Source organism: Propithecus coquereli, unplaced genomic scaffold (genome assembly GCF_000956105.1).
Source record: "Propithecus coquereli isolate 6110/MARCELLA unplaced genomic scaffold, Pcoq_1.0 Scaffold89, whole genome shotgun sequence".
NCBI lineage: Eukaryota > Metazoa > Chordata > Mammalia > Primates > Indriidae > Propithecus > Propithecus coquereli.
This window is the reverse complement of record NW_012155173.1, coordinates 284,708-296,834: the sequence shown is the minus strand read 5'-3', so window position 1 is coordinate 296,834 and position 12,127 is coordinate 284,708. Positions and strand designations below refer to the sequence as shown.

General features: G+C 41.9%; 1 protein-coding gene across 1 annotated transcript in view; it reads right to left on the bottom strand.

The window, feature by feature from the left end:
- Positions 1-10,612, bottom strand: part of DENND1A (DENN/MADD domain containing 1A) — a 567,888-nt gene extending 557,276 nt beyond the window's left edge. Inside the window, exon 1 of the mRNA XM_012664446.1 lies at positions 10,558-10,612. Within this exon, the coding sequence (XP_012519900.1) occupies positions 10,558-10,574 (17 nt within the window). The 5' untranslated portion in view covers positions 10,575-10,612. The remainder of the gene's footprint in view (positions 1-10,557) is intronic.
- Between the last annotated feature and the right edge of the window lie 1,515 nt (positions 10,613-12,127).

Sequence of the window (12,127 nt, the reverse complement as noted above, 5' to 3'; positions counted from 1 at the left end):
TCTATATATTTTTAGTTGTCCAATTAATTTCTTTCTAATTTTAGTAGAGACGGGGTCTCGCTCTTGCTCAGGCTGGTTTCGAACTCCTGGGCTCAAACAATCCGCCTGCCTCGGCCTCCCAGAGAGCTAGGATTACAGGCGTGAGCCACCGCGCCTGGCCAGGTGTGATCTCTTTACAGCATATATTATAAAATGAGAAAAGTCAAGGGGAGAAAAGTACACATAGAATGCTACCACTTATCTGAAGGGCCTGGGGGTGTGAACATACTTATGTATTATATATGCTTTTTTTTTAATGGAAGAACAAATGAAAATCTAAAAACAAACAACTAGTTACTTATGGACAGGGAAGGAACAAAGTGATAGGAAGGGACAGAAGCTAGACTTTTATGAATACATTTGTAGATTTGGCTTTGAAACAATATAAATACTTTACGTAATTATAAAACAGAATTAAATTACATTTAAAAGGCAATCCCAAAAGAGTGAAAGAAAAAAAATTTTTAAACTTATGTATTGAGTTGGTGACATAACCACAGAGAAAAACTATTTCTCCTGGTTTTAAAACAGTAATTAGACTATACATTCCTCATGAGATATATCCTAAGGACAAAAAGAATTGCCAAATTTTAAAAACGAAAACATAACTGTTTTCAGTGATCCCGTTGTTGGTGGTAATGTCGGTACTGCTGTTGAGTTGTCTGGGTATTTATTGTGTGGGATAAAGAAAAAGAGTAATTATCCTGGTGCTGTTGGAAACCAAGACTTTTGGTATTGATGTGGGATATTCAGATGTAAGGATGATGAGGTTAAATAAAATTGCTATAGTCTGGAAATGGAAATAGCAATATGAACATACAATGCAATTTTCCTTTAAAAATACACATACGTATACACACGCAATTTCCTAATTGTGACCCCTGGAGAAGCCTAGGAATTATGACTGTTCTGGTAGCAAACCTCCCTCCCCAACCACCAAAAGTCCTAAAACCCAGGCTGTAATCTCTAATATTATTTCCCACCAAAAGGAACCAGGACTCCTCAGAGAAACAGTAGAATATAGGTCTGGAGCAGGAAACACAGACAATGAGCCTGGAACCTCTTGTTGTACCAAATGGCAAGGGAGCTATTCTATTAGAAACTGTTGGGATCCTGTCAGAAGGACTTCAGAGCAGCTGGGTGTGGTGGTGCATGCCTGTAATCCCAGCAACTCTGGAGGCTGAGGTAGAAGGATGGCTTGAAGCCAAAAGTTGGAGACCAGCCCGGGCAACACAGCAAGACACCATCTCAAAAAAAAGAAAAGGACTTTAGAGTTCATTCGAAGAAGTACCCACTGGACAAAGATAGGACAAACTAAACATCAATGAGGATAATAACTACACTAGATAGAAATACAGCAAATAGTTTTAAATATATGCTTTTAAAGTGACACTCCCCACCCACCCCCCACGCCCAGTCAGTCACCTTTGGAAAATGCTAGGAAACTGTTTGAAAAACTAATAAAGGGATTCAAGCATTAATACTCCCTTACCTATATGAACTATACCTCAGGGTAATCAAATGATCAATATGGGGAAGTTTTTCTTTCTACAGTATTCCAGCTAATATGAACAAGAAATGATAGAAACAAAATATTACCATTTTACAACCCCTAACAAATTAATGGATTAAAAAGAAATAACCAGATATAACGTGCCTCCTAATGGAAGTACCCATCACCACTTTTTAAGTATTCCTGCCAAGAAAATGAACCTGAATCTGATCAAGTCACTTAATCTGACTACCAATGTATAGGAAATAAAGGGGACAGAAGAACACATTAAACAAACCATAGGATACAATGGAAACTATATAGGACAAATAACCCACATATTCAAAAAAACAAATTACACAGAGGGGCAAAAAGACACATGAAATACATATCAAGCAATTGAAATGTATGACCTTAGTTGATTCAAACACATCTACTGTTTAAAAAAAAAAATTGATATAACTAAAAAACTTTGGACACTAACTGGACATTAGATAATATTAAGGAATTTTTGTTAATTTTGTAGATGTTATGATGTTGTTGCTGTGTTTTTTAAAAAGAATATCTCTGTTTCAGAAACACATATGGAAGTATTTAAGAATGATATGACATCTGGGATTTGCTTCAAAATAATCCAGGACTGGAAAAGGAGGAAGGGAGTTACGGTCAGTTACCTATAAATGAAACTAGGTAAGTCATAAATTAATAAGTGTTGAAACTGGTTGATGGGAATTTGGGGGCTCATTATACCATTCTAACTTTTATAGATGTTTAAAACTTTCCAAAATAAAAAAGTTTAAAAAATGAAAAATTATGTTAAAAAGACTGAGCAGTGGTACCAGCTAAACAGAGATAAATATAAATTATTTGTGTAAATCCTTTATAAAACCAAATAATTTCCAACATGATTTATGAGATTTATGATTTGTGAGGGGGCACAAAATGTACTTAAATGTTATAATTCTAATTAGTTGCATGTTCATCTTTTCTCTCTTAGCAGACTATAGATAGGCTTCCTTTCTCCCCAACTAGCAAGAGGAATAGTGCTTTGTATATATCAGGATCCCCATCCGTCAGATAAATTCAGTGAAATATACTACACGTCATACTTACATTCTCACCAAAAGGAAGCAAATACTTTGTTTTTTAAAAACAACAATTAAACTACACCACTATGAAAAGGAACACACTTGCTTTGTTTTGACTTTTTCTTTTAAAATTCTAGGTTGTTCAAACAACTGTGAGTTTCGTCCTCTCCGGGCAATATTAATGATAGCTGCCATTTACTAAACAGTCGTATCTCTGTTAAGGGCTAGACACAAGATCTCTTTTAATCCTCACAACAACCATATAGGTAAATTTATTAGCTTCCTTTTATAAATAAGAAAAAAACGACTGAGGCTCAGAAATTTAGAACTCAGAGGGGGACTGTGTGCAGTTTTGGGGACATAAAACTTGAATACCCACATCTCCCTAGCCCCTTTCACACCCTAGAATGTAAGAACTGTTTCCTTGGAGTCAAACAGCATCTTCTCTAGATTGGTTTCCTTCCTTCCACTTATTCATACAGCCTAGGCTAGGTCAATGCAACATCCCTGAAGCCTTTCCTGTGGCTAAAGCGAGTTCAAAAGGTGTTTTTCCCTCCCTCTCCCTAAATCTACCATGGACAGATTTCCCTTCAGCAACTTGGTTCAGCCCACTTTAAGTCTCAACTTATCCAACAAAGCACACACATTCACTATGGGGACCTTAAAGATTCCTTCCTTTCTCAATGCAGACTAAAATGCCTTCCCCCAATCATAACTTTTCACTTTTCCTCAGAAAAGCTAACACATTATATAACCAGTCCTCACCTTACAAACACCCCATTTATAATACAACTTTGCTAACCCTGATAAGTCATCTTCGATTCTTCTCTTTCCTTTTGCATGTAATTTGTCACCAAGTCTTGTCAATTCTACCTAGAATCTCTCTCAAATCCATATCTTTTCTTTCCACTGCAAAATCCTTACTTCAGGCTTGAACTCCTACAGTACAAACTGTTACATAGTTCCACGATTCAGGTCCTCCCATTTTTTTTTTCATGCATTTTTCCTACCAGTAAAAAGTTGAGCATACATCTAATATGTGTATATTTATTTATAAATTAAAATAATGCCTTATTATACTAATACTTACATTAGAGAATACTGAAACAAATTTTGAAGGTTAATATAAGTTCTAATATATTCTTCTCATATTCCAGTGGATCATTTTGCACAAGCAAGGAATATCACTGCTCTAAACTACTGCTGCCAGAGTAATATACCTAAAAACCGAAATCCGATCATATTACATCCCCAACTCAACCCTTCAATGGCATCATGTCCCAATGATACAAGCCTACTTTTTCAGCTTCCTCTCCTGTGATCTTTATCCTCGTATCCTGTATTTCAGCTATACCTTTTATCTCCCTATGACTTTTGCACACACAGTTCCCTCTGCCTGGAATGTCCTTACCCTTGACAGTTGCTGATTTGTACATAATAGTATCTCTAGAAGAAAAGCACACTCTAAATGCCATAACCAATTTACAAAAATGAACTTTTAGAATGTCATCTATCTTTTCTACAGAAATATATACATTTTGAACTTCCGTTACTTTATTTGGCTCCTTTTCAAGTTCTAAATACTTGGAAAGAATTGAGTATGGATTCCAATAAAAGTAGAAGGGATTGACTTTGTTTTTTTTCTTCTGTTTATTTTTCTTCCTTGTTTATCTTTCCATGTCCTAACAAAGCCCTTTTAAACAAAAAGGATATTGCAAACCCAGAGATTAGTACCCCCTAGGGCCAGGAAAAAGGCTGAACCTTTCCAACTACAACCAGAACTCCAGCCAGGAACTTACACAGATAGTTGAATGCAAACATTTTCCTAGAACACTCCAGGCTATACCTTCCCTATTTCAACCTTCCTGTCTGTCAGACAACCCCCTCCAAGTTGACTGCAATGGCTAAGAGCAGAAAGATGGGAGTAGCACCAATACATTTGGCTCTAGCTCTAAGTGGCTAACTCTGAGCACTAATAGGGGAAAGTTCAGACTCCAAGGAGACTTTCATTCCAAGGCCCCAAGTCTTTCTACAGTCTCCCTTGGGGACTGGGAGGGGAGCATTGTGGCAGGGAGAAGGAAGAGGAGATGAGGCATTAGAGGGAGAAGGCCTGGAGAGGAAGTCACATTTCAACTCCTAGTCTCATCACAAAGCAGAGAGATATGTCAACTGTGCTCTACAGCAGGCCTCAAGAAGCAGCAAGTCCGTGATACATTTTGGTAATGGGATCCATTAAAGAACAGTACAAAAAAAGACTGGAGAGTTATCATAAGAAGCCAAGGCTGCTTCTCTATACCTAGAAACAATAAGATGGGTTTAATTCTCACTTTCAAGCCATATAACTTCCACCATTCTTCCTTTGGGAATCCCTCCTCCCTTCTCCAAATCTCCCCTTTCTTTCAGTTCAATTCCCAACCCCCAACCTCTTCTGAGAAACCTATCTCTGTCCATGCTGATCTTCTGTTTTCTATACAACTCATTTGGGCTAAATCAAAACCACTTTGTGTAAAGTGGTACAGGTGCTTTGGAAAACAATTTTTAACAGTTCCTCAAAATGTTAAAAAGAGTTACCATATGACCCAGCAATTCCACTCCTAGGTATACACCCAAGAGAAATGAAAACATGAGATCCATACAAAATGTTCATAGCAACATTATTCATAATAGCAAAAAAGTGGAAACAACTCAACTACCTAACAACTGATAAACAGATGAGTAAAATGTGGTATATCCATACCATAAAATATTATTCAGCAATAAAAAGTAATGAAACACTCATACATGCCCTCAACATGGGTAAATCTTGAAATCATTATGCTAAGTGAAAGAAGGCAGACACAAAGAGTTATATACTGTATGATTCCATTTATATGAAATGCCCAGAATAGACAAATCTATAGCAACTAAAAATAGATTAGTGATTGCCTAGGGCTGAAGGGTTTGGGAAAATGGCGAATGATTACTACTACTTACTAACAGGTATGGGATTTCTTTCTGGGGTGATGAAAACATTCTGGAATTAGATAGTGGTGATCAATTATACTTTTGTGCATATACTAAAAAACCATTTAATTGTATGCTTTAAGAGAGTAAATTTTATAGTACATGAATCATATCTTAATAAGCAGTTTTCAGATTACCATGACCTCCCTGCTCAGGCTTAGTCTCTAACCTCTCATCAAGCCTCTCTGCCATCAGCCACTACTCAAAACTACCAGCTTTTTGTCAGTTCCTGAAATATGTCTAGGATTTTCTTGCCTTGAGGACTTTGTGTATGCTCCACCCTTTGCCTGGAATAAAAAGTCTTGCCTAGTCTCTCTCCATGACTAATACCTCCTCATCCTTTAAGTCTCAGCTCAAATGTCATCCCCACAGTGAGGCCTTCCCTCGCCACTCCATCTAAAATAGAACAGCCATTCCCATTAATTCTCTCAGCATCTGGTTTGCTTCCTTTATAGCACATCCACATAGCTTTACACTAATTTACCTGCCTTTTTATCTGGCAGGTCCACCAGACTGTAAGCACCGTGAGAATAGGAATGGATCCAAATTGTTCACCTTTATAATTCCCAATGTCTAACATGTTGGCATTTAAGTACCTAATACAGCAATTTATCTCCCTAATATGCCATGTTCTCACACATGCTGCATCCTCTATTGATACTACCATTGCCACCATCACCACCGCCTCTACTCCCTCTGTCACCACCCCTACCCCTTCCACACCCTTACTCATCTCTCAGCTAAAACATCTCCTTGGTGAAGCCCTCCTTTCTTGACACCCCTGCCCCAAGACAGTCTCTCCCTCACTTACTCACTTCATTCTCCCTCACTTCATCACTGACTGCATCTCCATCATAGCGATTATCTTATTGTATTATACCTGGGCTTTTTGGTGGGGAGAGAAGCAGATGGGGGTTGTTTTTGTTTTACATTTATTTCTACTACTTTAGAAAGCATTAAAGCAAAGAAAAATTTTTTCATCTTTCTGTCCCTAGTACTTAGCACACTGCCAGGCACGCTGCTACTACTAATTATGATGATAATAGTAATAATGGCTAACATTTATTAAGTGTCTAATATGTGTTTGACATTCTTCTTAGTTATATATTAGGTGATTAATGAACAAATGGATAAATTTCTTGGTCACCAACCTCAAAGAGGTCACAGTTTGACAGGGACAGAAGACAGGTATACAGGCTAACGCAGAATAAACATCATCACAAAGCCAAATCAGTTGCCCTGTCCTGTCCCTCTGCCTTCGAATCTTAGAGTATGCTTTCTCTGAGTCCATAAATGTCAAGTTTCTTCAAACTCACTCAGAATACTTCCTTCGATTACTTACAACCCACTTCCTGCATTTGGTGCCTGGAAGCAATTTCTAGGATGTCACCACAAGCAATATTAAACTGCCACACAGTTTCCTGCTGTGTGTCTGCATTATCAGTTAAATTGTTTCATATTAACCACATTCCACTCCACTGGGATCACTCAAACACTAAATAAGATTTAAACGTACCTGTCGAAGATTGTCAGTTACTACTGGTCCTTTTATTCCTCTATATAAATGTCTGCTCAGGTTTAAGGTTAGGTTTCCAGGGTGCTACCTGCATACTGAGACCTTCTCTTTCCTTTGTCAATTAGATGTTTGCTTTGAGGCAAGACAATGTTCCTTTATTAAAATGAACATGAACTAAATACTCTTTAGTGAAAGAAAAGGTCTGCCTAGATCAGTGCAATTTGGCTTAAAAACTTATAAAATATAAAAACTCTTTCTCCTCAAGGGTTCAAATAACACATTGTTCTTTTAAGTCCATGTATAGGCAACTCAGTCTTAGGATCTTAATTCAGATTCTAACAGATTTCTTAAACAACCATGTGCCAAGCATTGAGGTTGACACAGGGAACTCAAAGACAAATGAGAGAGTCTCTGCTCTCAAGAAGTTTATGTCCAACTTAGTATGGCAGACAGACAAGGAACTAGATTTAGTATTATGACCGTGCTAATCATAAGCGGCCACAGACACATGGACGAGGAGCACTTGGCCTCGCCTTGGGGGTGTAGCGATGGGGAAGTGGCATCAAGGCAAACATCTCAGGCCTATCAACTCCCATTCTCTCATTTGAAAAATAGTGGCTAATAAATAGCATCTACACCACTGGACAGTTGTGAGGTTTTGATGAAATGGTTTACATCAACCATCACCATGGTGCCTGACATATTGTGCTCAACCAGGCTTAGCTTGAAAGGGAAGTCCGATCAAGAACTAAATCTCAACATCTGTGCCTAGCAACACACTTGCTTTACCACTGATCATACAAAAGACACCAGTTTCATAATTACACATATTGTTTTTAATCAACTTTTATTTTTTAATAATGAGACAATGTTAAGTCCTGCTCTGCATGCTATCAATCTAATTCCTTGATCATTAAAACTTTCTCCATTACCTGAAACATACCTTTCTCTCATATTTCTAGTATAAAATACAGATGTTCATAGTCTTTTGATAGAGAAGGTGGGAAAAAAACCCTAATAACAGAGTTTAAATGTGGGCCTGGCACCCACGTTTATGCTGTGTTTATTGCTCCTAAGGACCAACCTAGACATAGTCCTCACCATTTTGCCCTCAGGGAAACTAAGGTTGAAAGAGATTGTCTGTGCAAAGTTTCATAGTTAGCATGAAAAAGAGCTGGAATTTGAACCTAAATCTGATTCCACACTATCCTTCAGACTCAGCCACATCAGAGATAAGCAAGAAAAAACACAGGGAGCCCCCACCCCCAAGACTGTCTTACACAATGGAGCCTGCACACTTAGATTTCACCTCAGCCAGGTGAACACCTTGAGTTAAAGTCTGTTCTGCCCTGCCAGGACGGAATGGCCAGTAGTAACCAAAGCTCTGTTTTCTCCAACATCGAGGGCAGCACCTAAGAGGACCATTTCCTCTCAACCTGTCCATCACCCTTCCTAGCTGCAGGCAGAAGTTGCATAATCAACAGTAACTATAAATCACAACTACTCTTCTTAACTTCTCTCTTCACATTTTCTTTCAGTTTCACAAGCTAACATACTTCCCAAGCCTAAGTTTTTATCACAGAGCAGTCTAGTTTCAAGATCAATAAGGCTATTCTTCATACTAATTTCACGCTTAATACAATTTCATGCCTTAGTAAATTCCCTTGCCCAAGTGCTCAGAATTACAGTGATGGGTTCCACAAAACACTTAAGAAATATATTTGTCAACCTGCTACCTTCAAGAGCAAAAGAGACTGGACAGCTAATCATCAGAACTCCTACTTGTTGGATTTTATTGCTGGTTCTGACACTGCCTCCTGTCAGGCAAGTTTCTGAACTTTTCTGTAACAAGAAGGGTAAGTGTCCTCATGCATACTCTGCGACTCTAAGGTGGCTTTTGGAAAGTGTTCCTAAGTGCTATTGAAATCCAAGTTTACAACTCTTATTTGGAAGCAGGAGCTAAACTTGGAGTGCCTCTTTAATCCCAATGCTTCACAAACTACATCTTTTTACCTCCCAAGCCTCTCAAGCTCTTGTTTGGAGCATGCTTTTAACTTTTTTTTCTCATTTCCACAAAAATAAAGAATTAACAGAGTGCTCATCCAACTCTTCCATTTTCATCATCATAAGCAAACTTTTCCGGTTTCATTTAACAGATGTCTCAAGTCTGCTGCGGCACATATTAGACACGTTGTGTACATGGGAAGCCTAACCACTCAGGGGACTGCAAGGCTGGGCAAGGGTCACACTGCATGGGCATAATCTGGACATGAGATGCAATGTTTAAATAATTATTAGATTTCACCCTTATGGCCCTTCCCCCTTCAAACTTCCCCAGCACAATTCTCAAAATGCTGAAATAAACACATTCCACAGACTTTCCTGTAAGGGGGTTAAAAATGTTCTACGAAAATTCTTTTGCGGAACAGCCAATGTTGTCAACTTTGTTTTTTAATGCCCTTAAACGATTCTATTAGTCATAGGGAAAAAGTGAACATTTGTTAGTAATTAGAGATAAAGCATCTCCTGTTCTGGGGCTGAGGAAGGGAGAGGCCACAAGAGGACCTGGCAGAGAGGGGAGATAGAGCTCAAAGCAACACACCCAAATTGGACTGCATAGAAGTTGCACTTCGCAAAGTCAACTTCTCTGTCTAGAATTAAGGCAACAATGTTTCAATGGCTTCTGAAGTTAGATGTATCAACAATTTGCCCGGAAAACTAACTCCCCACAGGGGACTCCAGGTGAATGAATGAGTGAGGAAATCTGCCAGATTGGATTACAAAGCCTTTCTGACCATTATCAACATCAGGTGCTCAGTTACAACACAGAGGCATCTTCCTTCATAGCCTTTGGCCCTTGCTGTGTGGAGACTTTCACAGATAAGAGGGAGAAATAGGAGAAGGGAGAAGGGCCTTCCTCCCCAGGCCATCCAGACCTTAAATCCATGAGTGGCCCCTCCCTGTAAGAACCTCACGCGACTTCTGTGGGGGCCGCAGGCCTCAAGCAGCCAGACTGCAACCTCTCAGGACCTGCCAACTCTCAGGGGCGCCCCAAACACACCCGTTTGGGGAGTTGCTTCCAGAGATTTCCCACTCCCCCTCCCAGCAGTTACATGACCATTTTCAGGGGCTCTCTGTAAACCCGAGTGGGGGGGGGAGGCACCTTGTAATCTCAGCTGTTCCCACCCTCAGGTGAGAAGGGGACACCTGACCACCGATCCCCTCCACCCCGCGGGCTCCCCGCCCCCGCGCCTCCCTGGATCGCCATGGCAACCGTCCCCCTCCCCGCGTGACGCCGGCACGCGGGGCGCCCCTCTGGTCCCGGCAACAAGTCCCCCGCGCGGCCCGCGGCCTGCAGCCCTTGCCCGGCCTCGCCACCCCGCGCCCGGCCCGGCTCCGCCCGGCCCGGCCGCACTCACTTGATCCTGGAGCCCATGGTCCCCGGGCCTCCTCATGGGCCCGCGGGCCCCGCTTGGCGCTGCGCTGCCCGCCCGCCCGCCGCCGACCGGCCTCCCTCTGGCGCTCTCCCCGCCCCTTCCTCCCTTCCCTCAGGCTGGGGCCCGCCCGTTCGAGGCTCGCTCCCTCGCCGCCGCCGCCGCCGCCGCCTCCAGGGGTTAAAGTACTCGCTCGAGCCCGGCGAACGCCATGGTCGCCGGCGCGCGTCCCCGGCGCTCGCCGCCCCCTCCACCTCTCACACTGCCGCCCCCTCCCGCCCGCGCGCGCCGCCGCCGCCGCCGCCGCCGCCGCCGCCGCTCGCGGGCGCTGCTGGGAAATGTAGTCCTCTGGTGAGAGGCGGGGCCGCCGGGGTCCGGGAACCGCGCTTTCCCCGCCCGTGTCCCGGAGTGAGTTCTCCCAGAAGCTCAGCTTCCCGGTGCAGGCCCTTACACACCTCCACCCACTGTTCTCCCGGGGAAACCTCCACCTACCAGCCCCCTGAAGAGACCTTAACCCTATCATGAAGACCTTCAAGCGGAGGACACCTTCAACCATTCCTCCCCTGTGGAGTCCTCCCATCCAGTAGCTCTCATATAGAGATAATTTGTCTCCCATTCAGGCCTCGACGAAAACACGTTTTCCCTTTGAAAAATCCCTCCCTTCCAGTAAGTTATTTATGGACCCTCTTCATCACACCACCCACGTCCCCATATGATCCTTGACGAAGGCCCTTTCTTCTCCCCTTGGACCTTTAAGGAGACCCCACATGGCCACGCGAAAGCCACCTGGGGGCTTCATAGGACTTATACGATGGCTCAGCTTGCCCCACCTTGAGGACCCCTGCCCCCCTTTGTCAGCCATTTTGGGAACTCCAATACAGAAACCTCATGTTACCACAACAGTTCCTGATAGAGATATTAACTCGACACAAAGGAAAGTATTTGAGAGCTAAGATCACCATCCTGCTACCCACCCCTACCCCCCCCTTGGGCTCACTTTCATGAACACCCCAATTTCATAGCCTGTAGGCCTGGAGGTATCGCAAAGGAAGCCATAATGACAGCTACCATTAGCTACCCTTTAATGAGTGGGTGAGTGAGGGCCCTCTCTGAATCTGACACTGTATTTCTCGTACATGATTAGTGCCAATCCTCACAATACTCCTGTGAGTTTATCCTCCGTTTTAAAAAAAGGAAACTGAGGCACATTCCCAAAGGTCACATAACTAGCAACTGGTGAGCACCTGAATAATATTCCAGATATGTGTGACATAGTCATGGGTTATTTTTGATATTAGGACTTTCTTTTCTTCCTTACTTTCCCTTCTTTTTTTCTTTTCTTTTCTTTTTTTTTTTTTTTTTTTTTTGCTATTTTCTGTTCTGAAGTGCCATTTTAGCTCTTAGAAATTCATGGAGTGTCTCTCCTCCCAACACCTACCACGTAGTCACTACAGTAACTGGTCCTAGGTCCTGAACATCCAGGTCCCCAGCTAGACAGGGAGCAAAGAAAGCAAAAAGATAAGTAGTAGAAAAGACTGGATAAAGATAATTTCTC